The sequence below is a fragment of the Kogia breviceps genome, chromosome 8 (genome assembly GCF_026419965.1).
Source record: "Kogia breviceps isolate mKogBre1 chromosome 8, mKogBre1 haplotype 1, whole genome shotgun sequence".
NCBI classification, from domain to species: Eukaryota; Metazoa; Chordata; class Mammalia; order Artiodactyla; family Physeteridae; genus Kogia; species Kogia breviceps.
In genome coordinates, this window is record NC_081317.1 from 20,759,668 (window position 1) to 20,782,559 (window position 22,892).

At 45.7% G+C, this 22,892-nt stretch overlaps 1 protein-coding gene and 2 long non-coding RNA genes across 4 annotated transcripts; 1 reads left to right on the forward strand and 2 right to left on the reverse strand.

Annotated features, from left to right (window-relative positions):
• Nucleotides 1-528: 528 nt before the first annotated feature.
• SLC46A2 (solute carrier family 46 member 2) lies at nucleotides 529-18,949 on the forward strand. The gene is made up of 4 exons (XM_059071565.2): nucleotides 529-1,855; nucleotides 3,507-3,590; nucleotides 3,998-4,154; nucleotides 17,859-18,949. The coding sequence occupies exons 1-4, from the start codon at nucleotides 736-738 to the stop codon at nucleotides 17,956-17,958; spliced, it is 1,461 nt and encodes a 486-aa protein (XP_058927548.1). The 5' UTR covers nucleotides 529-735; the 3' UTR covers nucleotides 17,959-18,949.
• On the reverse strand, nucleotides 4,918-16,614 carry LOC136794726 (uncharacterized). Of its 2 annotated transcripts, none has more exons than XR_010841884.1 (3): nucleotides 16,422-16,614; nucleotides 8,526-8,715; nucleotides 4,918-5,805 (listed from the first exon to the last, which is right to left on the reverse strand). It is a non-coding gene; the product is annotated as an uncharacterized lncRNA (long non-coding RNA). The 2 variants fall into 2 exon arrangements; XR_010841885.1 differs by lacking the exon at nucleotides 16,422-16,614 and adding an exon at nucleotides 8,872-9,198.
• A 1,762-nt stretch (nucleotides 18,950-20,711) lies between the features above and the next one.
• On the reverse strand, nucleotides 20,712-22,809 carry LOC131761157 (uncharacterized). The gene is made up of 3 exons (XR_009336906.2): nucleotides 22,666-22,809; nucleotides 21,359-21,454; nucleotides 20,712-20,848 (listed from the first exon to the last, which is right to left on the reverse strand). It is a non-coding gene; the product is annotated as an uncharacterized lncRNA (long non-coding RNA).
• Between the last annotated feature and the right edge of the window lie 83 nt (nucleotides 22,810-22,892).

Genomic DNA, 22,892 nt, shown 5'->3' on the forward strand with positions numbered 1-22,892 from the left:
CAGCTTCTTTGGAAAACAACGAAGTTTCCTCAAAAAAAATAAAAGCACTATGATCTAGCAATCCCACTGCGGGGTCTTTATCCAAAAGAATTGAAATCAACACCTCAAAGAGATACTAGGACTCCTGAGTTTTAAAAATTTCTCTCAAAGTCTCTGCCACCCAGCTCCCCACAGCACAGAGGTCCCCGTCACTTTTAAACCCCAAAATAAAACCTCACCGTCCCCCCCCTCAACCAGCTGATCCCAGGCACCTCACTACTTGTCCCAAACTGCCTTCCAGGGACAGAATTTTGCCCCCTGCCTTGGGGGGGCGGGGGTGTCTCAAGTCAGGCCCAGTCCCAGGAGAAGTTGCCCAGCGACCTGCGGGAGGTCCAGGCACGCCCGGCCGTGCGGAAATCTACCCTTCAGGCGGCCGCGCTGCCCAGAGCAGCGTGACGTGGGGGCGCAGCCGGACTCCAGACTCGCCGCGCACTCCCCCGCGCCTGGCTTCCCTGGGCCGCCGCCAGTCCTGCTCCGCCGCCGGGGGGCGGAGCGTGGCCCTTTTTGGTCCGGGCAGGCGTGGCCGCGGTCCCGGAGGTTACTCAGCCTCCCGGCTGGCTGCTGTCACTGGCGCCCTGCGCCTGGCTCAGCTCGGCTCGCAGGTTTCCCCGCGCGCACCCGGGCTGCGCCCCCGCCCTCTGGAGCGGCAGCGGCAGTGGGCAAACCCCTTCCTCCATCCCCCATCAGAGAGACCACATGGAGCCGGGGACCACCTGCCCGTGCAGGGGCCCCCTGCCTCGCCTCCAGGTGTGGACCTGGATCGAGCCCGTGGTGGCCTCCACCCAGATGGCCGCCTCCCTCTACGACGCGGGGCTGCTCCTCGTGGTGAAGGAGTCCTCCAGAGTCGGGGTCTCGTCCAACCACAGCGCCAGCCCATTGCCCCGGGGGGCTCTAGAGAACCAACAGCAGAGAGCCATCTCCAACTTCTACATCACCTACAACCTTGTGATGGGCCTGACGCCCCTGCTGTCGGCCTATGGGCTGGGCTGGCTCAGCGACCGCTACCACCGCAAGATCTCCATCTGCATGCCTCTGCTGGGCTTCATGCTCTCCCGCCTCGCGCTGCTGCTCAAGGTGCTGCTGGACTGGCCCGTGGAGATGCTCTACGGGGCGGCGGCGCTCAACGGGCTGTGTGGTGGCTTCTCGGCGTTCTGGTCGGGGGTCATGGCCCTGGGATCCCTCGGCTCCTCGGAGGGCCGCCGCTCCCTGCGCCTCATCGTGATTGACTTGATCCTGGGCTTGGCGGGATTCTGTGGGAGCATGATCTCTGGGCACCTCTTCAAGCAGACAGTCTGGAACTCCAGCCAGGGCCTGGTGCTGACCGCCTTCAGCGTGAGCTGTGCCACCTGTGCCCTTTTCTACAGCCTCTTTGTGCTGAAGGTCCCTGAGTCCAAGGCCAGGCCCAGCAAGGCTGGGGATATGGTGTCTGGCACAGTCAGCACCTATAACACCCTGGATCTTGATCTGACAGACGAGCAGAGTGTAGTGAGGCACCCTTCATCTCCTGCAAAAGCAAAGCCCAAGAAAACCATTATTGCCCTGCTCTTTGTGGGTGCCATCATATATGACCTGGCAGTGGTGGGCACGGTGGACGTGATACCCCTTTTTGTGCTGAGGGAGCCTCTGAGTTGGAACCAAGTGCAGGTGGGCTATGGTATGGCTTCAGGGTACACCATCTTCATCACCAGCTTCCTGGGCATCCTGGTCTTCTCCCGCTACTTCCAGGACACCACCATGATCATGATTGGAATGGTCTCCTTTGCGTCTGGAGCCCTCCTCTTGGCTTCTGTGAAAGAGACATACATGTTCTACATTGGTGAGTCTGGCATCCTTGGGGAGGCAGGACAAGGACACTGCGCATCCCCCAAGGCACGGGGCTGACCCCAGGGATGCTGTGTTCTAGGTGTTCCAGCTCAGCACTGGAGATTATACCTGCTACCTAGGAGACACAGGGGAGACAGGATTATGTGCACTTGAGTTTGTCAGTATTGTTACCTGTGTGGCCCCTGAAATGTTACCAGAGTGGTACCCATAGCTCTAGGAAGTCAAGGGAGGTCTGGTCAGTGGTGCCTGGAGTCAGCAGGAGAGCCTTCGGGATGCCCTCGAGTGGAGGAGACGGGGTTGAGTTTCTTCTCCCCAGTTTTAGAGGGATAAAACATTAATCCAGCTGAAAAAGTCCTTTAATTAAAATCATTTCAATTATCTTGGGTCAAGCACAAGCTTTTTAAAAAGAGAAAAGTTCTCCATAAATGCCTTCCACAACCATTGTAATACATTCATTCCCTCAAGGAAGCAGAATGAAGTTCCTCTCTGAGGACAAAGACAGCCACGAGCTGAGAGCTCTGGCCCGTGCTCCCACAGACCTTTCTACACTGATAGAAATGTTCTGTATCTGTTCTGCCTAATACACTAGCCATTAGCCACGTGTGGCTATGAAGCCCTTGAAATATGGCCAGTGCAACTTAAAGAACAGAATTTTTCATACTATTTCATTTAAATTAAATAGTCACGTGGCTGGCTAGTGGCTAAATATATTCGAACAACTCAAGATGGTTCCCAGAGACGGTCCTCTGGCAGAGGTCACACAACTCAGAAAAACCCCTCACAGGGCTTCCCTGGTGGCGCAGTGGTTGAGAATCCGCCTGCCGATGCAGGAGACACGGGTTCGTGCCCTGGTCCGGGAAGATCCCACATGCCGCGGAGCAACTGAGCCCGTGAGCCATGGCCGCTGAGCCTGCGCGTCCGGAGCCTGTGCTCCGCAACGGGAGAGGCCACAACAGTGAGAGGCCCGCATACCGCAAAAAAAAAGAAAAACCCCTCACAAAATGGCAAGATTACCTTTAGCCAGCTCCCAGTTCAGCAGGCCGTGTACAAGGGCCAGAGTCCCCCCTCCCCTTCCCTCCCCAACACACACACACATACACACACACACACACACACACACACACACACACACACACACACACACACACACACACACACACACACACACCGCCAAGGGATAATGAACAGGGCTTGAGGGAAGGAGGGGTGTGTGGCAGGTGTGTTAGTGGCACACATTTCTAGATGCAGTTTGCCAAAGCTCCTGGGACCATCTCCCAGAGGTGAGGATGCACGGCGAGCGCAGATACCTCTCTCCCAGGAGGCAAGGAGAGGAGTTCCGAGTGACATCAGCTCCACTTCCCTAGAAACAACTTAACTCTACCAATAAAGACACCCTTCGCTCTCTGTCAGCACTGTGCTTGGCACCTTGCAGACGGGTCTGCAGCAATGTGCTCAGAGAATCAGACTGCCCGGGGCTGGGGGAGGAGGTGGGGGGGTCCTAGTCTGCCAGCAGAGAAACCATTTCTTCAAGGCCACAGAGGATTGTGGGAGAGGGGGGAGGGGAGGCATTTGCTCTGTTCTAATTTACTCTTGGGCCGAGGCTGCGCTACACTGAGCGGTGCTCTCCTGTGATTCCTTTCCAGCTCGGGCCACCATGCTGTTTGCTCTCATCCCCATCACAACCATCCGATCGGCAATGTCCAAGCTCATCAAGGGCTCCTCTTACGGTGAGTGAAAGGAATTTCTCGGAGGTTCTGTCTGGACGGTTTCAGAGCCAGTCGGCTTGAGGCACGGGGTCTGGACTGGCCGAAGGCACAGGAGAGAGTTCCAGAAGCAGCCCTGAAGACACTAGAAACACCCTGGTGTCCGTCCAGAGTGGAGGGAGTGAGAGCAGGAGGGTGGGAAAGACTCCGAAAGTCAGCCGCTGAAAAGCCACAGTCAGAGGGAGATACTACCATCCACAGGCCATGGGAAGAGTCAGCTGGGTGGAGGCAAGAATCCTGTAAAATGAGCCATGAAGACAGAGGGAGTCTGGGAAGGGTGAGGGGTCTCCTGAGAAGCCCCCTGAGACTCAGCTCTCAGGGAACACGGAGGGACAGCTTAGTAACCTTGGTAACCTCGGTCCCTTCCACAGGAAAGGTGTTTGTCATCCTGCAGCTGTCCCTGGCTCTGACTGGGGTGGTGACATCTACAGTGTACAACAAGATCTATCAGCTCACCATGGACAAGTTCGTTGGCACCTGCTTTGCACTCTCCTCCTTCCTCTCCTTCCTGGCCATCATCCCGATTGGGTAAGACATGACCAGCATCTGCTCTTTGGGCTGGGGCCTGGGGCTTAGGTCAAGGACTGTTGGAGCATTTCCAGCCCATTATCATAGAGTGTTTTCAACAATTACACAATAGGTTCTGAGTAGGCTCTCTCACAGAGAAAAAGTTCTCCTGTTCCCCCAAATGAATAATCTGGCAATTTGGAAATTCCCTAAAGTTATAAGTAATAACCAGAGGGCCCTAACAAGCTGGCTCACTTCCTGGTGGTTTTGTAATACAATTTATTTGTAAGCACCTCATATACTTCCTTGTAATCAGGGGCTGGGATTAGAAACCTTCTTGTACCACTCAGACCTCTTTTGTTTAGTCTCCTTTAGGTGAGAGTCAGCCGGCCTCACCTCCAGGTGCTCTTTCTTGTCTGTACGTCCCAAGGGCTTGGCAACTTCTGTGCTCAGTGCCCTTTAAATCTCATGGCCACGGGACTGTGTGAGCTCTCCTGTAGGACTTGGGCAATTCCTCTGACCTCTCTGGGGGAATTTTCTCGTTTGCAAAACAAGAGCGCTAAAGTCTGGAAGGTAACAGGCAGGAGGAAGGCTAGAGAAGCAAAGGAGGGGTACTCCAGGCCCAGGGGCAGAGTGCCAGCCTAGATCATCACCAAAATGGACCATGTGGAACAGTCTAGTCTTCGACCAGCCCCATCCAAGGGAAATACGGTACGAGCCACAAGTACAAGCCATATTATGTGATTTAAAATTTTCTAGTAGTCACGTTTAAAAACAATAAAAGTAACAAGTGAAATGATTTTAATAACATTTGATTTGGCCCAATAGATCCAAAATACCTTTGTAATCAATTTATGAAATCAATGAGTCTTAAACTAAATCTTCAAAATCTGATATTTATACTGACGGCACACCTCAATTTGGACTCCATTTGAACACCTTTCAAGTGTTCAGTAGCCAATGTAACTAGTGGCTACATATTAGCTCAGTTTTGGTCTGTTTAGGCCCTTTTATCCTTTCCTAATGCGTGGTTATCTCACACTTGTATCAGTCCCACCAGAGGATTATTGATATCCACAGTAAGATACAAGGGACTTGACACAGATTTGCATTTTAAAGGGACCAGTAGCACACCAGAACCCTACCTAACAGTAACGGTGGTGTTATAGGCAGCAGAGTAGACCAGAATTGAAGGTAGGCTGGAAGTGGGAAGTGGATGGTGGAATTCTCACCATCTTTGAATTCTCACATCGCGTTGCATAGGTCCCTGCCTGCAGAGAAGGCTGAGCCTCCTGAGACAGGAGCCATCAATCATGAAGGCTCTTTGCTTTATTTCATAGTTGAGAAAATACTAAGATATGAGGATCAAACAGCTGAGAGAATTTGCACAAAACAGCAGACTTGATTACTAGTGCCTTCTTGGGCCAGTTCTCATTTCCGCAAGGTGTAGGACTGAGCCAGACTTGTCCTCAAGCTGCCCAGCCCTCGGGCCTTTTCGTGTGCCACTGTCTTCGTGAGAGTCTCAGCTGAATAGGTTGGGTTTAGCTTGACCCACAATGCAAACTTCTCAGGAGTCCCAGCTCTCTGTCCATGTGAGTAATGGGTTAGTAGCCGCTTGGAAGTTATCCCGTCCTGTTTCATTGGCAGTTGGTTGAAATACAGTCTCTTTGACCTAAACAAATCAACAAAAAACAACAAAAGAAAACAAGTCTGACTAGTTAATGTGTGTCATAGCTAGAGATATAAACAAATGAAAGCATTGAGAATATGCAATAATTGGTTCCTTTCTGCAGTTTCATTGCTTCATGTGTGCTAAGGAGATATTTGGGGTGCATGAAACAGGTGTGCTGCCCTTGACACCTACCCCCCAATGTACTATGTAATATGCACCTGGGCCCAGCCCTACACTCTGTGCATGGAATCTTGATTAAGATATGCATGATCTTCATGATCTTATATCACAGAAGCAGGGACAGAATCTTGACTCAATCATAAGTAACTGAATGCTTATGTGAATTGAGGCACTTAAGTAGTTGCCGATTGTTTCCCTCTGTTGTAGACATTTAGCTGTAGGGGGACCCATGTGCAACCGAAGCCTCCTTTGCTTGCTGTACATTGGAATCACCTGGAGAGATTTAAAAACTACTGATGTCTGGCTCCTACCCGCAGAGATTTTGACTCAGTTGATCTGGGATGCAGCCTGGGCACAGGAATTTTTTAAAGCTCTCCAGTTTATTCGGATATACAACCAAGGTTGAGAACCTCTGGTATAAAGGGAGTTTTTCTATTACTTCTCCCTTCCACAAAGTCACAAGTAAATAAGATCCTGAAAAATTATTACAAAAGGCCAAGGCTGCACCATCAATCATTAAGCACTGTTAGCAGGAAAGACCAGAACTCTCTAACCACAGAAAGAAAAGCTACATTCCAATGACATAAAAGCCCAGGAAGACATGTCACAGCAGGGAGTGGAGGAGGCCACAGAGGGCAGAAGGCTGGGAGGAGAGGTTCCTGGGCTGAGCTGCCAGCAGCCCATCTGCAGGAAGGGAGTGTGGCCCCAGCCCTTCCTGGTACCAAAGTGAGTCAATTTCATGTCACTGTGAGAACCTGCCCTCTCCTGCTTGTTCTTTACACGCGACAGGGAGATGCTGAGGGAATAACTGTCTGGCTCTGCCCAGCTGCAACACACTGGCCACCCAACACGTGCGCTCGGCTGCTGCCTTGTGCTTCATAGAGAAAACAGACGCCATCAGGGGAGACTGGGCCCATTTTCTCCAAAGTAGATCTACAAGCCTACATTCTTTTGAACCCATTCTGTTCTTCTCCTCCCCCCAACCTCTCTCTGAAAGATAATAATAGCAAACACTTAAACAGCCCTTATTATGTGCCAGGCACTACTTTAAATATTTCATATATTTTAACCTTCTCAAACAATCCTCTGAGACAATTACTATTTTGTCCCCATTATGCAGATGAAGAAACAGACTCTAATAAGATGTCATGTAACTTGCCAAAGATTACAGAGCTAATAAGTGGCAGAGACAGGATTTGAACACAGGCAGTTGGTTCTCAGCCACTCCTTGACTTGCTTCTTAGAAGAGTCACTGGCTATCTGGGTGCCACCTCTCCCCTTCTCCTTAGAGAGCTTACTTGCACTATTTAGCTGCTTCCTCTCCTGAATTCTTCCTATCAGAAGTGACAAGTGATCTACCACCCTCCCTCCTCCTCCTTTTTATGGCCATGTTCTCCGGTGCTGGTCTGCACCTGCTGTCTCGTCCTCACCTCCCGTTCACTTTTCAACCCACTATATAGACTGATTTCCCCCTTCAGTGCCACCAGGGCTATGCTAAGATCTGACTTCCTCACAGCTGAATGCAGTGGACTCCCTACCATCCTCATATTGCATGGATTCTCAGAGGCCCCCAGCACTGTTGGTCACTCTTTCCTTGGAAGGCACTTGTCACTGTCACTTGACTTTAACACCTCCCCTCCCGGGTTTCTCCTACCTCTCTGACTTCTCTATAAACCTCCACATGGAAGAATGATTTGGGGCTCTGCTCTGGGTTGTCTTCTCACGTCATGTCCTCTCTAAACAATCTAAAGTATGTTCAAAACTTCAAATTAGCATTTCAATTTTCAAAATTGGGTCCTTGGTGCCCTCCTAAAGTCTGCTCCCCTCCAGGCTTTCCCCCGTCTCATTAAATGGCATCAGCACTCACCCAGGGTAGAAACTGGAGAGTCACAAATGTCCTCTCTCTTCTTCATCTTCCCATACCTTTAAGCCTCATTGATTCTACCTCCAACATATGCCTCCAATTCATCCTTTTCCCTTTATCCCTACTGCTGCCACCCAAGCATCTGGGGGACCAAATTCACCTCTGAGCCATTCTCCCCACATCCACACATGTTCCCCTCTCATCCTCTCTCCACCAGGTGGCCAGAGCAATTTCCTTAGAGTGTACATATCAGTTCACATCATCTCTTGCCCAAAGCTCTGAGCTTGGCTTTCATTGCTCTTAAGACCCAAATTTCTTAGCATGGGCCACAGGTCCTTCATAATCCAGCCTCCCATTCCTGCCACTAACCACCCTCCCCATTCTATGCTTCAGCCCCAGGAGCCTACCCTCATGCTCTTCCCCCTTCCTTACCCACACATCCTTCTTAACACAATTTAGTTGTGGTCTTAACTTGAACACCGTTTTCTCAAAGAGGATTTGAGAAAATCCCCTTCTCGATCTAACTTTGATCCTTCTATTATATGCTCCCCTAGCCTCCTATACTTTTCCTTCATAGCATGATAGTTGATGATTACTTAGTGATTATCATGTTTTACAAGCTTGCTCACTGGACTGTAGGCTCCCTGAGGGCAGGAACCACACCTGTTTGGCTCACCTCATATCCTGTGTCCAGCAGAGAGCTTAGCGTGTACTCCAAGTATTTAATGAATGAACAATCTGTCAGAAGGGTGTGACACCTACTAGCCAGCACTGCTGACCATCCATATCCCAGAGCTGCCTGTTGACTGGCCATGAAGTCAGGGGTTGGCCATCACCATATCAATGAAAATTGATCAACAGTCAATCTAAGAAAGAAATAGAAAATTTAGTCACGCTATCCCAAGGATTATAACCCGGGAGACAGTATTTCAGAAAACTGTGAGGACTGTTCCACCTGTTAGAGGTCAAGGCATAGTTACATAAGTTGTTTTGGGTTTTTTAAAAAAAATTTATTTATTTACTTTATTTATTTTTGGCTGCATTGGGTCTTCATTGCTGCACATGGGCTTTCTGTAGTTATGGCGAGTGGAGGCTACTCTAGGTTGCAGTGCACAGGCTTCTCATTGCAGTGGCTTCTCTTGTTGCGAAGCACGGGCTCTAGGTACATGGGCTTCAGTACTTGTGGCACACAGTCTCAGTAGTTGTGGCTCACAGGCTTAGTTGCTCCGCGGCATGTGGGATCTTCCCGGACCAGGGCTTGAACCCGTGACCCCTGCATTGACAGGCGGATTCTTAACCACTGTGCCACCAGGGAAGCCCTACATAAGTTTTTCAGACAATGGGTTATACATCAAAGTAACATATTGCGGGGGGGGGGGAAGCAGAGGGCGAGGGATAAATTAAGAGTTTGGGAGGAACATATACACACTACCATATATAAAGTAGGTAAACAAGGACGTACTTTTTTTTTTTTAACATCTTTATTGGAGTATAACTGTTTTACAATAGTGTGTTACTTTTTCCTTTACAACAAAGTGAATCAGTTATACATATACATATGTTCCCATATCTCTTCCCTCTTGTGTCACCCTCCCTCCCACCCACCCTATCCCACCCCTCTAGGTGGTCACAAAGCACAGAGGTGATCTCCCTGTGCTATGCAGCAGCTTCCCACTAGCTATCTAATTTACATTTGGTAGTGTATATATGTCCATGCCTCTCTCTCACTTCATCACAGCTTACCCTTCCCCCTCCCCATATCCTCAAGTCCATGCTCTAGTAGGTCTGTGTTTTATTCCCATCCTACCACTAATCTCTTCATGACATTTTTTTTTCTTACAGTCCATATATATGTGTTAGCATACGGTATTTGTTTTTCTCCCTCTGACTTACGTCACTCTGTATGACAGACTCCAGGTCTATCCACCTCATTACAAATAACTCAGTTTCATTTCTTTTTATGGCTGAGTAATATTCCATTGTATATATGTGCCACATCTTCTTTATCCATTCATCTGTTGATGGACACTTAGGTTGCTTCCATGTCCTGGCTATCGTAAATAGAGCTGCAATGAACATTTTGGTACATGACTCTTTTTGAATTATGGTTTTCTCAGGGTATATGCCCAGTAGTGGGATTGCTGGGTCGTATGGTTGTTCTATTTGTAGTTTTTTAAGGAACCCCCATACTGTTCTCCATAGTGGCTGTATCAATTTACATTCCCACCAGCAGAGCAAGAGGGTTTCCTTTGCTCCACACCCTCTCCAGCATTTATTGTTTCTAGAGTTTTTGATGATGGCCATTCTGACCGGTGTGAGATGATATCTCATTGTAGTTTTGATTTGCATTTCTCTAATGATTAATGATGTTGAGCATTCTTTCATGTGTTTGTTGGCAATCTGTATATATTCTTTGGAGAAATGTCTATTTAGGTCTTCTGCCCATTTTGGGATTGGGTTGTTTGTTTTTTTGTTATTGAGCTGCCTGAGTTGCTTATAAATTTTGGATATTAATTCTTTGTCAGTTGCTTCATTTGAAAATATTTTCTCCCATTCTAAGGGTTGTCTTTTGGTCTTGTTTATGGTATCCTTTGCTGTGCAAAAGTTTTTAAGTTTCATTATGGCCCATTTGTTTATTTTTGTTTTTATTTCCATTTCTCTAGGAGATGGGTCAAAAAGGATCTTGCTGTGATTTATGTCAGAGTGTTCTGCCTATGTTTTCCTCTAAGAGTTTGATAGTGTCTGGCCTTACATTTAGATCTTTAACCCATTTTGAGTTTATTTTTGTGTGTGGTGTTAGGGAGTGTTCTAATTTCATACTTGTACAGGTAGCTGTCCAGTTTTCCCAGCACCACTTATTGAAGAGGCTGTCTTTTCTCCACTGTATATCCTTCCCTCCTTTATCAAAGATAAGGTGACCATATGTGTGTGGGTTTATCTCTGGGCTTTCTATCCTGTTCCATTGATCTATATTTCTGTTTTTGTGCCAGTACCATACTGTCTTGATTACTGTGGCCTTGTAGTATAGTCTGAAGTCGGGGAGCCAGATTCCACCAGCTCCATTTTTAGTTCTCAATATTGCTTTGGCTATTCGGGGTCTTTTGTGTTTCCATACAAATTGTGAAATTTTTTGTTCTAGTTCTGTAAAAAATGCCAGTGGTAATTTGATAGGGATCGCATTGAATTTGTAGATTGCTTTGGGTAATAGAGCCATTTTCACAATGTTGATTCTTCCAATCCAAGAACATGGTATATTTCTCCACCTATTTGTATCATCTTTAATTTTTCATCAGTGTCTTATAGTCTTCTGCATACAGGTCTTTTGTCTCCTTAGGTAGGTTGATTCCTAGATATTTTATTCTTTTTGTTGCAATGGTAAATGGGAGTGTTTTCTTAATTTCACTCTCAGATTTTTCATTGTTAGTGTATAAGAATGCCAGAGATTTCTGTGCATTAATTTTGTATCCTGCTACTTTACCAAATTCATTGATTAGCTCTAGTAGTTTTTGGTAGGATTCTCTATGTATAGTATCATGTCATCTGCAAACAGTGACAGCTTTACTTCTTTTCCTATTTGGATTCCTTTTATTTCTTTATTTTCTCTGATTGCTGTGGCTAGAACTTCCAAAACTATGTTGAATAAGAGTGGTGAGAGTAGGCAACCTTGTCTTGTTCCTGATCTTAGTGGAAATGGTTTCAGTTTTTCACCATTGAGAACAATGCTGGCTGTGGGTTTGTGATATATGGCCTTTATTATGTTGAGGAAAGTTCCCTGTATGCCTACTTTCTGCAGGGTTTTTATCATAAATGGGTGTTGAATTTTGTCAAAAGCTTTCTCTGCATCTATTGAGATGATCATATGGTTTTTCTCCTTCAGTTTGTTGATATGGTGTATCACGTTGATTGATTTGCGTATATTGAAGAATCCTTGCATTCCTGGAATAAACCCCATTTCATCATGGTGTATGATCCTTTTAATGTGCTGTTGGATTCTGTTTGCTAGTATTTTGTTGAGGATTTTTGCATCTATGTTCATCCGTGATATTGGCCTGTAGTTTTCTTTCTTTGTGACATCTTTGTCTGCTTTTGGTATCAGGGTGATGGTGGCCTCATAGATTCTGAGTTTGGGAGTGTTCCTCCCTCTGCTATCTTTTGGAAGAGTTTGAGAAAGATAGGTGTTAGCTCTTCTCTAAATGTTTAATAGAATTCGCCTGTGAAGCCATCTGGTCCTGGGGTTTTGTTTGTTGGAAGATTTTTAATCAAAGTTTCAATTTCAGTGCTTGTGATTGGTCTGTTCATATTTTCTATTTCTTCCTGGTTCAGTCTCGGCAGCTTGTGCATTTCTAAGAATTTGTCCATTTCTTCCAGGTTGTCCATTTTATTGGCATAGATAGAGTTGCTTGTAGTAATCTCTAATAATCTTTTGTATTTCTGCAGTGTCAGTTGTTACATCTCCTTTTTCATTTCTAATTCTATTGATTTGAGTCTTCTCCCTGTTTTTCTTGATGAGTCTGGCTAATGGTTTATCAATTTTATTTATCTTCTCAAAGAACCAGCTTTTACTTTTATTGATCTTTGCTATTGTTTCCTTCATTTCTTTTTCATTTATTTCTGATCTGATCTTTATGATTTCTTTCCTTCTGCTAAATTTGGGGTTTTTTTGTTCTTCCTTCTCTAATTGCTTTAAGTGCAAAGTTAGGTTGTTTATTCAAGATGTTTCCTTTTTCTTAAGGTATGATTGTATTGCTATAAACTTCCCTCTTAGAACTGCTTTTGCTGTATCCCATAGGTTTGGGGTCGTCATGTCTCCATTGTCATTTGCTTCTAAGTATTTTTTGATTTCCTCTTTGATTTCTTCAGTGATCACTTCATTATTAAGAAGTGTATTGTTTAGCCTCCATGTGTTTGTATTTTTTACAGATCTTTTCCTGTAATTGATATCTAGTCTTATAGCGTTGTGGTTGCAAAAGATACTTGATATGATTTCAATTTTCTTAAATTTACCAAGGCTAGATTTGTGACCCAAGATATGATCTATCCTGGAGAATGTTCCATGAGCACTTGAGAAAAATGTGTATTCTGTTGTTTTTGGATGGAATGCCCTATAAATATCAATTAAGTCCATCTTGTGTAATGTATCATTTAAAGCTTGTGTTTCCTTATTTATTTTCATTTTGGATGATGTGTCCATTGGTGACAGTGGGGTGTTAAAGTCCCCTACTATGATTGTGTTACTGTCGATTTCCCCTTTTATGGCTGTTATTTGCCTTATGTACTGAGGTGCTCCTATGTTGGGTGCATAAATATTTACAATTGTTATATCTTCTTCATGGATCGATCCCTTGATCATTATGTAGTGTCCTTCTTTGTCTCTTGTAATAGTTTTTATTTTAAAGTCTATTTTGTCTGATATGAGGATTGCTACTCCAGCTTTCTTCTGATTTCCATTTGCATGGAATATCTTTTTCCATCCCCTTACTTTCAGTCTGTATGTGTCCCTAGGTCTGAAGTGGGTCTCTTGTAGACAGCATATATATGGGTCTTGCTTTTGTATCCATTCAGCCAGTCTGTGTCTTTTGGTGGGAGCATTTAATCCATTTACATTTAAGGTAATTATTGATATGTATGTTCCTGTTACCATTTACTTAATTGTTTCAGGTTGTTCTTGTAGGTCTTTTCCTTCTCTTGTGTTTCTTGCTTAGAGAAGTTCCTTTAGCATTTGTTGTAGAGCTGGTTTGGTGGTGCTGAACTCTCTCAGCTTTTGCTTTTCTGTAAAGGTTTTAATGCTTTTCTGTAAAGGTTTTAATTTCTCCATCAAATCTGAATGAGATCCTTGCTGGGTAGAGTAATCTTGGTTGTGGGTTTTTTTCCTTCATCACTTTAAATATGTCCTGCCACTCCCTTCTGGCTTGTAGAGTTTCTGCTGAAAGATCAGATGTTAACCTTATGGGGATTCCCTTGTGTGTTATTGTTTTTCCCTTGCTGCTTTTAATATGTTTTCTTTGTATTTAATTTTTGACAGTTTGATTATTATGTTTTGGCATGTTTATCCTTGGATTTATCCTGTATGGGACTCTCTGTGCTTCCTGGACTTGATTGACTATTTCCTTTCCTATATTAGGGAAGTTTTCAACTATAATCTCTTCAAATATTTTCTCAGTCCCTTTCTTTTTCTCTTCTTCTTCTGGGACCCCTATAATTCAAATGTTGGTGCATTTAATGTTGTCCCAGAGGTCTCTGAGAGTGTCCTCAGTTCTTTTTATTCTTTTTTCTTTCTTCTGCTGTGCAGTAGTTATTTCCACTATTTTATCTTCCAGGTCACTTATCCGTCCTTCTGCCTCAGTTATTCTGCTATTGATCCCATCTAGAGTATTTTTCATTTCATTTATTGTGTTGCTCATTGTTGCTTGCTTCCTCTTTATTTCTTCTAGGTCCTTGTTAACTGTTTCTTGCAATTTGTCTATTCTATTTCCAAGATTTTGAATCATCTTTACTATCATTATTCTGCATTCTTTTTCAGGTAGACTTGCTATTACCTCTTCATTTGTTAGGTCTGGTGTGTTTTTATCTTGCTCCTTCATCTGCTGTGTGTTTTTCTGTCTTCTCATTTCGCTTATCTTACTGTTTTTGGGGTCTCCTTTTTGCAGGCTGCAGGTTTGTAGTTCCCGTTGTTTTTGCTGGCTGTCCCCAGTGGCTAAGGTTGGTTCAGTGGGTAGAGTAGGTCCTGGTTGGGGGGACTAGTGCCTCTGTTCCGGTGGATGAGGCTGGATCTTTTCTTTCTGGTGGGCAGGTCCATGTCTGGTGGTGTGTTTGGGGATGTTGGTAGCCTTATTATGATTTTAGGCAGCCTCTCTGCTAATGGATGGGGCTGTAGAACTGTCTTGTTCTTTGTTGGGGATATGGTGTCCAGCACTGTTCGTTGCTGGTCCTTGAGTGAAGCTGGGTCTTGGTATTGAGATGGAGATCTCTGGGAGATTTTCACCGTTTGATATTGCGTGGAGCTGGGAGGTCTCTTGTGGACCAGTGTCCTGAGGTTGGTTCTCCCACCTCAGAGATACAGCCCTGACGCCTGGCTGGAGCGCCAAGAGCCTTTAACCCACATGGCTCAAAATAAAAGGGAGAAAAAATAGAAAGGAAAGAAAAGGAAGGAGTGAGGGAGGAAAGGAAGGAAGAAATGAAGGAGGGAAGAAAGAAAGGGAGAAGACAAAATAAAGTAGGATAAAGTATAGTTATTAAAATAAGAAATAATTATTAAGAAGAAAAATTTCTATTAAAAAAAACAAAGAAAAACGTGTCGGTCTAACCCTAGGACAAATGGTTCAAGCAAAGCTATACAGACAAAATCTCACACAGCAGCACACACATACACACTCACAAAAAGAAAAAAGGGGAAAATAATAGTATATCTTGCTCCCGAAGTCCACCTCCTCAACTTGGGATATTTCGCTGTCTATTCAGGTTTTCCACAGATGCAGGGCACTTCAAGTTGATTGTAGAGCTTTAATCCGCTGCTTCTGAGGCTGCTGGGAGAGAACTCCCCCTCTCCTCTTTGTTTGCACAGCTTCTGGGGTTCAGCTTTGGACTTGGCCCTGCCTCTGCGTGTAGGTTGTCCGAGAGCGTCTGCCCTTCGTTCAGACAAGGCGGGGTTAAAGGAGCAGCTGATTCGGGCGCGCTCTGGCACAGGCCGTGGGGAGAGAGGGGCACGGATGAGGGGCGAGCCTGCGGCGGCAGAGGCCAGCGTGAAGCTGCAATAGCCCGAGGCGCACCACGCATTTTCCCGGGGAAGCTGTCCCTGGATCCCAGGACCCCGGCAGTGGCGGGCTGCACGAGCTCCCGGGAGGGGTGGTGTGGAGAGTGACCCGTGCTGGCACACAGGCCTCTTGGTGGCGGCAGCAGCAACCCTAGCGTCCCACACCCGTCTCTACTCTCCGTGCCGACAGCCGCGGCTCGCGCCCGTTTCTGGAGCTCCTTTACGAGGTGACCTTGATCCCCTCTCCTCGCGCCCCAGGAAGCAAAGAGGCAAGAAAAAGTCTCCTGTCTCTTCGGTAGCTCCGCGCCCGTTTCTGGAGCTCCTTTAAGTGGCACGCTTAAACCCCTCTCCTCGTGCCCCAGGAAGCAAAGAGGGAAGAAAAGGTCTCTTGCCTCTTCGGCAGCTCCAGACTTCAACCGGGACTCCCTCCCGGCCAGCCATGACGCACTAACCCCTTCAGGCTGTTTTCACTCTGCCAACTCCAGACCTTTCCCTGGGATCCGCCCGAGGCTCAGTTCCCAGCCCCGCCTGCTCCGGCAGGGGAGCAGACAAGCCTCTCGGGCTGGTGAGTGCTGATCGGCACCGATCCTCTGCGGGAATCTCTCCGCTTTGCCCTCCACACTGTGGCTGCGCTCTCCTCCGCGGCTCTGAAGCTTCCCCCTCCGCCACCCGCAGTCTCCGCCCGCAAAGGGGCTCCTAGTGTGTGGGAAACTTTCCTCCTTCACGGCTCCCTCCCACTGGTTGCGGGTCCCGTCCCTATTCTTTTGTCTCTGTTTATTCTTTTTTCTTTTGCCCTACCCAGGTACGTGGGGAGTTTCTTGCCTTTTGGGAGGTCTGAGGTCTTCTGCCAGCGTTCGGTGGGTGTTCTATAGGAGCAGTTCCACGTGTAGATGTATTTCTGATGTCTCTGTGAGGAAGAAGGAGATCTCCGAGTCTTACTCTTCTGCCATCTTGAAACCATCCTCCCAAGGACGTACTTTATATAGCACAGCTAACTATACTCAGTATCTTGTAATAAACTATAATGGAAAAGAATATATACATGAATTACTTTGCTGCACTTGAAAGTAACACAACATTGTAAATTAACTATACTCCAATTTAAAAAACTTTCCCAATATGGACCAGAAAAGAAAACCAAAGTAACATATTGACTATTTATATAGTCCAACAAGGTGAGCAGTGGGTTATTGTGACCCCTTACAGGATTGAGAAAGGAATGTTAACTCCTAGGGAGTTACCTTGCTGGCACCAAGAGGAAATTGCTTTTTTTTTTTTTTTTTTTTTCCATGAGTAGGAATTCCTGTGTCTTCTAAGGGGATCTAGTTAGCATATAATGCAGGCACACAATGCACACTAAAGGGGAGGAGGTAGTTGCTCAAATGGGCAAAGAATCTTATGTTTACAAGTTTTCTTGTCCCACCTTAATTTATCAACCATGTGGCTGTGCTCTCGTGGTCCACAGTAGGGAGGAGTGAGCTGTGGAGTCGGGCCTGCAACTGGAGTTCATGTGGTCCTGGGCCAGCAGCCTCTAAGCCTTGGCTTGCCTCTTACCAGCTCTGTCATACCATGAGCTCTAAGTACAGTAAGTGCTCCCCCCTGGAGAGCCCTGGGCTCATGGAAGGTGGGGAATCAGTGTTCGGAAGTTTCCACAAAGCTTTTCCTTAGAAGGGTTTGGATTTATGCTCACACCCCATGCAGCAGCTCCAGATGTGGTCCATCCATCAGGAAGAACTGTGTGCCAGCCTAGAACCTGAGGTTCCTAGAGCTCAAACAGTTGAGAAAACAGAGGACACCAGAGGTTGAAGGACATGCCAAAGGTCACAAAGATCCAAGACTTCAACTAGAGCTCCTCATTCCTATGCATTCACTTATCTCCAAATATTTCTAAACAATGTAATGATTTATGGAAGAGAGAAAAGGGCTATGGAAAGGCAAAAGAGGATGCAGCTAATTCTGCTTGGGATGAGCAAAACTTGATCTTGAGGTCCACATGGGAGTTCATCATTGGGCAGAAGTGAGATGGAAAGAGACTCCCAGAAAAGGAAAATGTAGAGGCAAAGGGCTCTTGATGTTATGGGACAGGAAGGAGGCTGGAGTGAGAGAAGTTCCCTCGGGCCATCTCCTTTCATGCAGTACAGCATTCTGCTGCCATAACGGATAGAACCTCCTAGTCTACCAGTGATAAAGAGGTGGCCAGAGACCTCCCCACCCCGTTCCAGCTGTTCTCTCATAATTCTCTATTGTGAATTCTTACAGCATCGCGGCCTATAAGCAAGCCTCATGGTTGCAGCATGGAGACATCGCAGAGAAAGGAAGGTGCTTATCTGCAGAAGCCGGAAACACCAGCAATGGCTAGGTCTCTCTGAAGACCAAGAAAGGGAACAGGAACTGGTAACCAAAGTAACCCATTGCTCAAGAAACCCGAGTTCCAGCCAGAGTCAGCCTCAGAGTGACTTGCTCTGGCTCAAGAGTCCCTGGTGGGTAGGGAAAAGCATTTTCCTGGTGATGGAGAAACTTTCTCAGCTTTCAGACATCACTATCAGTCAGAGGTTAGGTTCTGCAGACAGTAGAGTGTGAACTTTCAAGGGTGATACGAAGGCTGCACACACAGCCATACCAGACACTGAAGCCCCTTTTCTTCCAGGAATGGAAGGGCTTCAGTGTCTGGTATGAGGGCTCCAACATATGGTAACTAGTCACCCAGAAGTCCTGTGTGAGAACTCAAAGTCACACTTTTTCAACAGCCTGAGGGGAATAGGGAAGGGATGTTTCCTAAGAACTGCCAACAGTGAATGTCAGTCAATATTTTTTTAATTAAAATAGAAACTTGAAAAAAAGTTAGCTTTCTTCCTGGAGGCCTTGTTATCTGTGAACAACTCCAGACAAATCTGGAGCTTAGGCATTTGCCTTCAGGGTAGTTTTGCTGTTATTTTTATTTTTTTTGTGGTACACGGGCCTCTCACTGCTGTGGCCTCTCCTGTTGCGGAGCACAGGCTCCAGACATGCAGGCTCAGCGGCCATGGCTCACGGGCCCAGCCGCTCCGCGGCATGTGGGATCCTCCCGGACCGGGGCACAAACCTGCGTCCCCTGCATCGGCAGGTGGACTCTCAACCACTGCGCCACCAGGGAAGCCCTACTGTTGTTTTTAAGCAGCAAATATCAAAAGGCTTTCTTCAAAGGAATATAACTGGATACTTTCAGTCAACAGTATTTCCCAAAGTGAGAGGTGTAAAGGGAGAGGGGTGATATACTAAGAGCCACTTTATTTTGAGGTACTTATTTTTATAGCCTATTTTAATTATGTGTATAAAAGACTCACCTCCTAATAAAATCAACATTCACAGCATGAGTGTGTGAATCTTTCTTTCTTTGGTCAGGTTCCCACTAGAACTCAGACATAGCATTCTTAGACTAGGGTTAAACTTAAAGCTTGCAAATGATTAAAAGCTAGCATTTAAATCTCAGAGCATTTGGGCTCAGAGTTGTATCGCCGATCCCTTGCAGGGACTGCTCAAAACTTTATGGCACATCTACTAAGGTCCCGGCACCATGCTAGGTGCTGAGATACAGCAAGAACATGACAGCTCCTGCCCTACCAGTGTATTATCGAATGGGTGGAGCAGACAGAACAGGAGGCAACAGTGATGTATCCTATAATAAACGCTAACATAAGGGAGCATATAATCCAGATACAAGAGCGCAGGGAGGGCTCCTCAGAAGAAGTGGCATAAGACTGGAAAGATAAGGAGCTACCAAGATGGGATGCTGAGGGACATTCCAGGCAGAAAGAACACGCTGGAAGGCCTCAAGGTGAAAATATCCCCAAATATACAAAATCAACGTGAGGGGAGAAAAGAGGGATGGAGGGAGAGGTATCCAGGGCAATGGAATCAAGAGGTGAGATTGGAACAGTGAGGAGGAACAACATCAAGGCAGAGCCTTTAAAAAGTCTCTTTATACCTAGAGTAGTCAAATTCATAGAGTCAGAAAGTACACTGGTATGCCAGCAGGTGGTGGGGTGGGGAGGCGGAATGGGGAGTCAGTGTTTAAAGGGGACAGCGTTTCAGTTTAGGAAGGCGAAAAATTCAGGAGATGGATGATGGTGAGAGCTGCACAACAATGTGAACGTACTTAGTGCCACTGACCTGTACAGTTAAATATGCGTAAAATAGTATGTTTTATATTATGTGACTTTTACCACAGTAAAACAAATTTTTTAAAGTTTCTCTTTAGAAATGCAAATCAAAACTACAATGAGGTACCACCTCATGCCAGTCAGAATGGCCATCATTTAAAAGTCTACAAATAACACATGCTGGAGAGGGTGGGGAAACCCTCTTACACTGTTGGTGGGAATGTAAATTGGTGCAGCCACTATGGAGAACAGTACGGAGGTTCCTCAAAAACTAAAAAGAGAGTCACCATATGATTCTGCAATCCCACTCCTGGGCATGTATCTGGAGAAAACCATAATTTGAAAAGATATATGCACCCTAATGTTCACTGCAACACTACCTACAATAGCCATACATGGAAACAACCTAAATGTCCATTGACAGATGAATGGATAAAGATGATGTGATACATATATACAATGAAATACTACTCAGCCATTGAAAAGCATGAAATAATGCCATTTGCAGCAACATGGATGGACCTAGACATTATCATACTAAGCGAAGTTAGACAGAGAAAGACAAATACCACATGATATCACTTATATGTGGAATCTAAAATGCAATACAAATCAACATATCTATGAAACAAAAACAGGCTCATGGATATAGAGAACAGACTTGAGGTTGCCAAGGGAAAGGCAGGGGAGGGAAGGAATGGTAGTTTGGGATTAGCAGAGGCAAACTATTATATAGGATGGATAAACAACAAGGTCCTACGGCACAGTACAGCTAACTATATTCAACATCCTGTGACAAACCATAATGGAAAAGAATATGAAAAAGTATATATAACAGAAGAAAATTAACAACATGGTAAATCAACTCTACTTCAATGAAAAGTTTCTTTAAAAAGAAAAAATCATTTCTCTTTAGAGTAATGGCATAGGTGCTGAAAGGTTTTAAGCAAGAACATGGAATGCTTACCTCTTTATCTTAGAACAAGGACTCCGGCAGCACTGAGAATGAATTGGTGGAGGAAGGAGTGAGCAAGACTTGCAGAGACAAGCAGAGAGACCTCTGCATGAATCCAGGTGAAGGATGGTGGTGGACTGACACTGGGTAAGAAGCTAGGAGGATGGAGAAAGGTTAGGTGGACTTGGAGAAATATTTGCAAGCTAGAGGTCAACAGAAGTCGGTGATGGATGAACTGCAAAGGGTGAGGTAGAGGGAGGTAAGAATGACTCAGATCTGGGGTTCAGGCAAGCCCAAATCTCCTTCCTGAGGAGGCAGAGATCCTCGCTGAGACAGGCAACTCAGCAGAGAAGGTGGGATGGGGAAGATGAGTTCAAGGCTATGCTCTACCTCTCTAGACAAACTCTCACCAATATGCTCATCCCTCTGGACTCCTGGCCTCCCCAACCCCAGCCCCTGAACCAGTTCCCCAACCTAAATGAATCTAATCATTGGCTTCTCCATTCCTGTCCTAAAAAACTTGCTCTCAGCATCTAGAAAAATTTCCTTATTTGTCCACATTGACCCTGCCATGAACTTGTGGGTTTTCACCTAAGCTGGGCTCTCAACACCCTCGTACTGACTCTTTTTCAACCCTACCTGTCACCAGGGTAGTAGTGTCAAACCTTTTCGGCTTCCTCCAGGTCTTCTAGCAGATTTTCTAACCCATTAGTTCTCAAAGTGTGGTTCCTGGATCAGCATCATCAGCATCCCATGGGAACCTGTTAGAAATGCAAATTCTCAGGCCCTACCCAAATCAAACTCTAGGGGTGGGGCCCCCAAATTGGTGTTTTCACAAGCTCTCAGGCTTAGGAACCACTGTCCTAATCTATGGGCCCTTTTCTCCTTACGAACTTTTGCTGAGTCCCCCTCCTCCTCTCCCTGCATCCTTAATTCTTGAGGCCCCCAAAGCCCTGCCCTTGGTTCCCTTCCCACGTAATCTAGACTACCAGAACTCTCTTTCCAACAATCTAGTCAACACCTCCCCCTGGGCTTCCTCAAACGTAAGTCCAAACCAAATTCTTCTCCTACCCCACCATCAAAGCCTATACTTCACCTTCTGTTTTTCTCTTGATTGATTTCATATTTCAGTAAATGGCATCACCTCCCAGCTCCCAGGCTGGAAATCTCCACATAATCTCTGGCCCCTTCCCCTCACCACAGAAATCCATCTCCCTTTCTATCACTTCCTTTTTATGCTCTAGTCCCATCTATTCCCCCAGACCTTCAGTCTGACTACAATCCTCCAGCATACTATTTTCATAATCTTCTTAAAAGGAAAACAGTTTAAAAAATGATATATCTCCCTTTTAAATTTTCAACTGGCAAAGCACACTGGAAGGACTGTTATGGGAACATCCTTGATATTTAAGTTGGCCATATTTGAACAATAGGACAAGTCTTTCCATAAGGGTTATCACATAATGAGGGCCCAGCAGACACTTAGGTGCTTTGTATACATTATTGCGAGTCCTATCGGCAACCCTTCAGGAAAGGCATGTCTTCATTTCAAAGATCATAATACTGAATTTCAGAGAGATGTGACTTGCCCAAAGCCACATACCTAGAAAGTAGAAAAGTTGACATTTGATCCCAAATCTCTTATCCCACACCTTGCTGCCTCATTTTGTATAACTGAAGTCTTAACATTAATGGTGTCTACTATCAGTAAGCCAAGTTTAGCACCAGTTTAAGTCCATTTCCAGTGCACTGCCATCATTAGGTAAGCTTAACTGAGCATTCTGGTCTCTAATTTACAACACACTTGAACGCTCTAATGAGCTACAGACATTTCTTCTTTCTTTACAGATTTTTTAAAAACACAGGAATCAAAAACAAAAAAAAAGTATCAGGAAATGACTGGCTCTGACTCAGAATATGACATTGTGCTTCGCTACGGGACAGAACAGGAAGAAATCCTTCATGTAATTACCTGGGCTGGCTGCCAGCCTTCCTGCCAAGCACGGTACAGATGGACACTGGGTGGTTTCTTCACGTCCTCAGATTGTAGATGTAGGAGAGGGCAAACTGAGGATAAGTCCAAAAAGAAATGAAGAATAAAGACAGTTAAATTATAGGTTTTTTCCCCTGTCGCTATGCATATCCTGATTCTTGTAAGCAAATGGATACCTCTTCAGAGAAAATAAGAAAACAAAACAA

Bases quoted from the DNA above. Each gene is read 5' to 3' on its own strand.
- SLC46A2 (XM_059071565.2), top strand. From the start codon at position 736: ATGGAGCCGGGGACCACCTGCCCGTGCAGGGGCCCCCTGCCTCGCCTC. The intron at 3,591-3,997 runs GTGAGTGAAAGG...TCCCTTCCACAG, and splicing joins CATCAAGGGCTCCTCTTACG to GAAAGGTGTTTGTCATCCTG. The intron at 4,155-17,858 runs GTAAGACATGAC...GAATTCTTACAG, and splicing joins CTGGCCATCATCCCGATTGG to CATCGCGGCCTATAAGCAAG.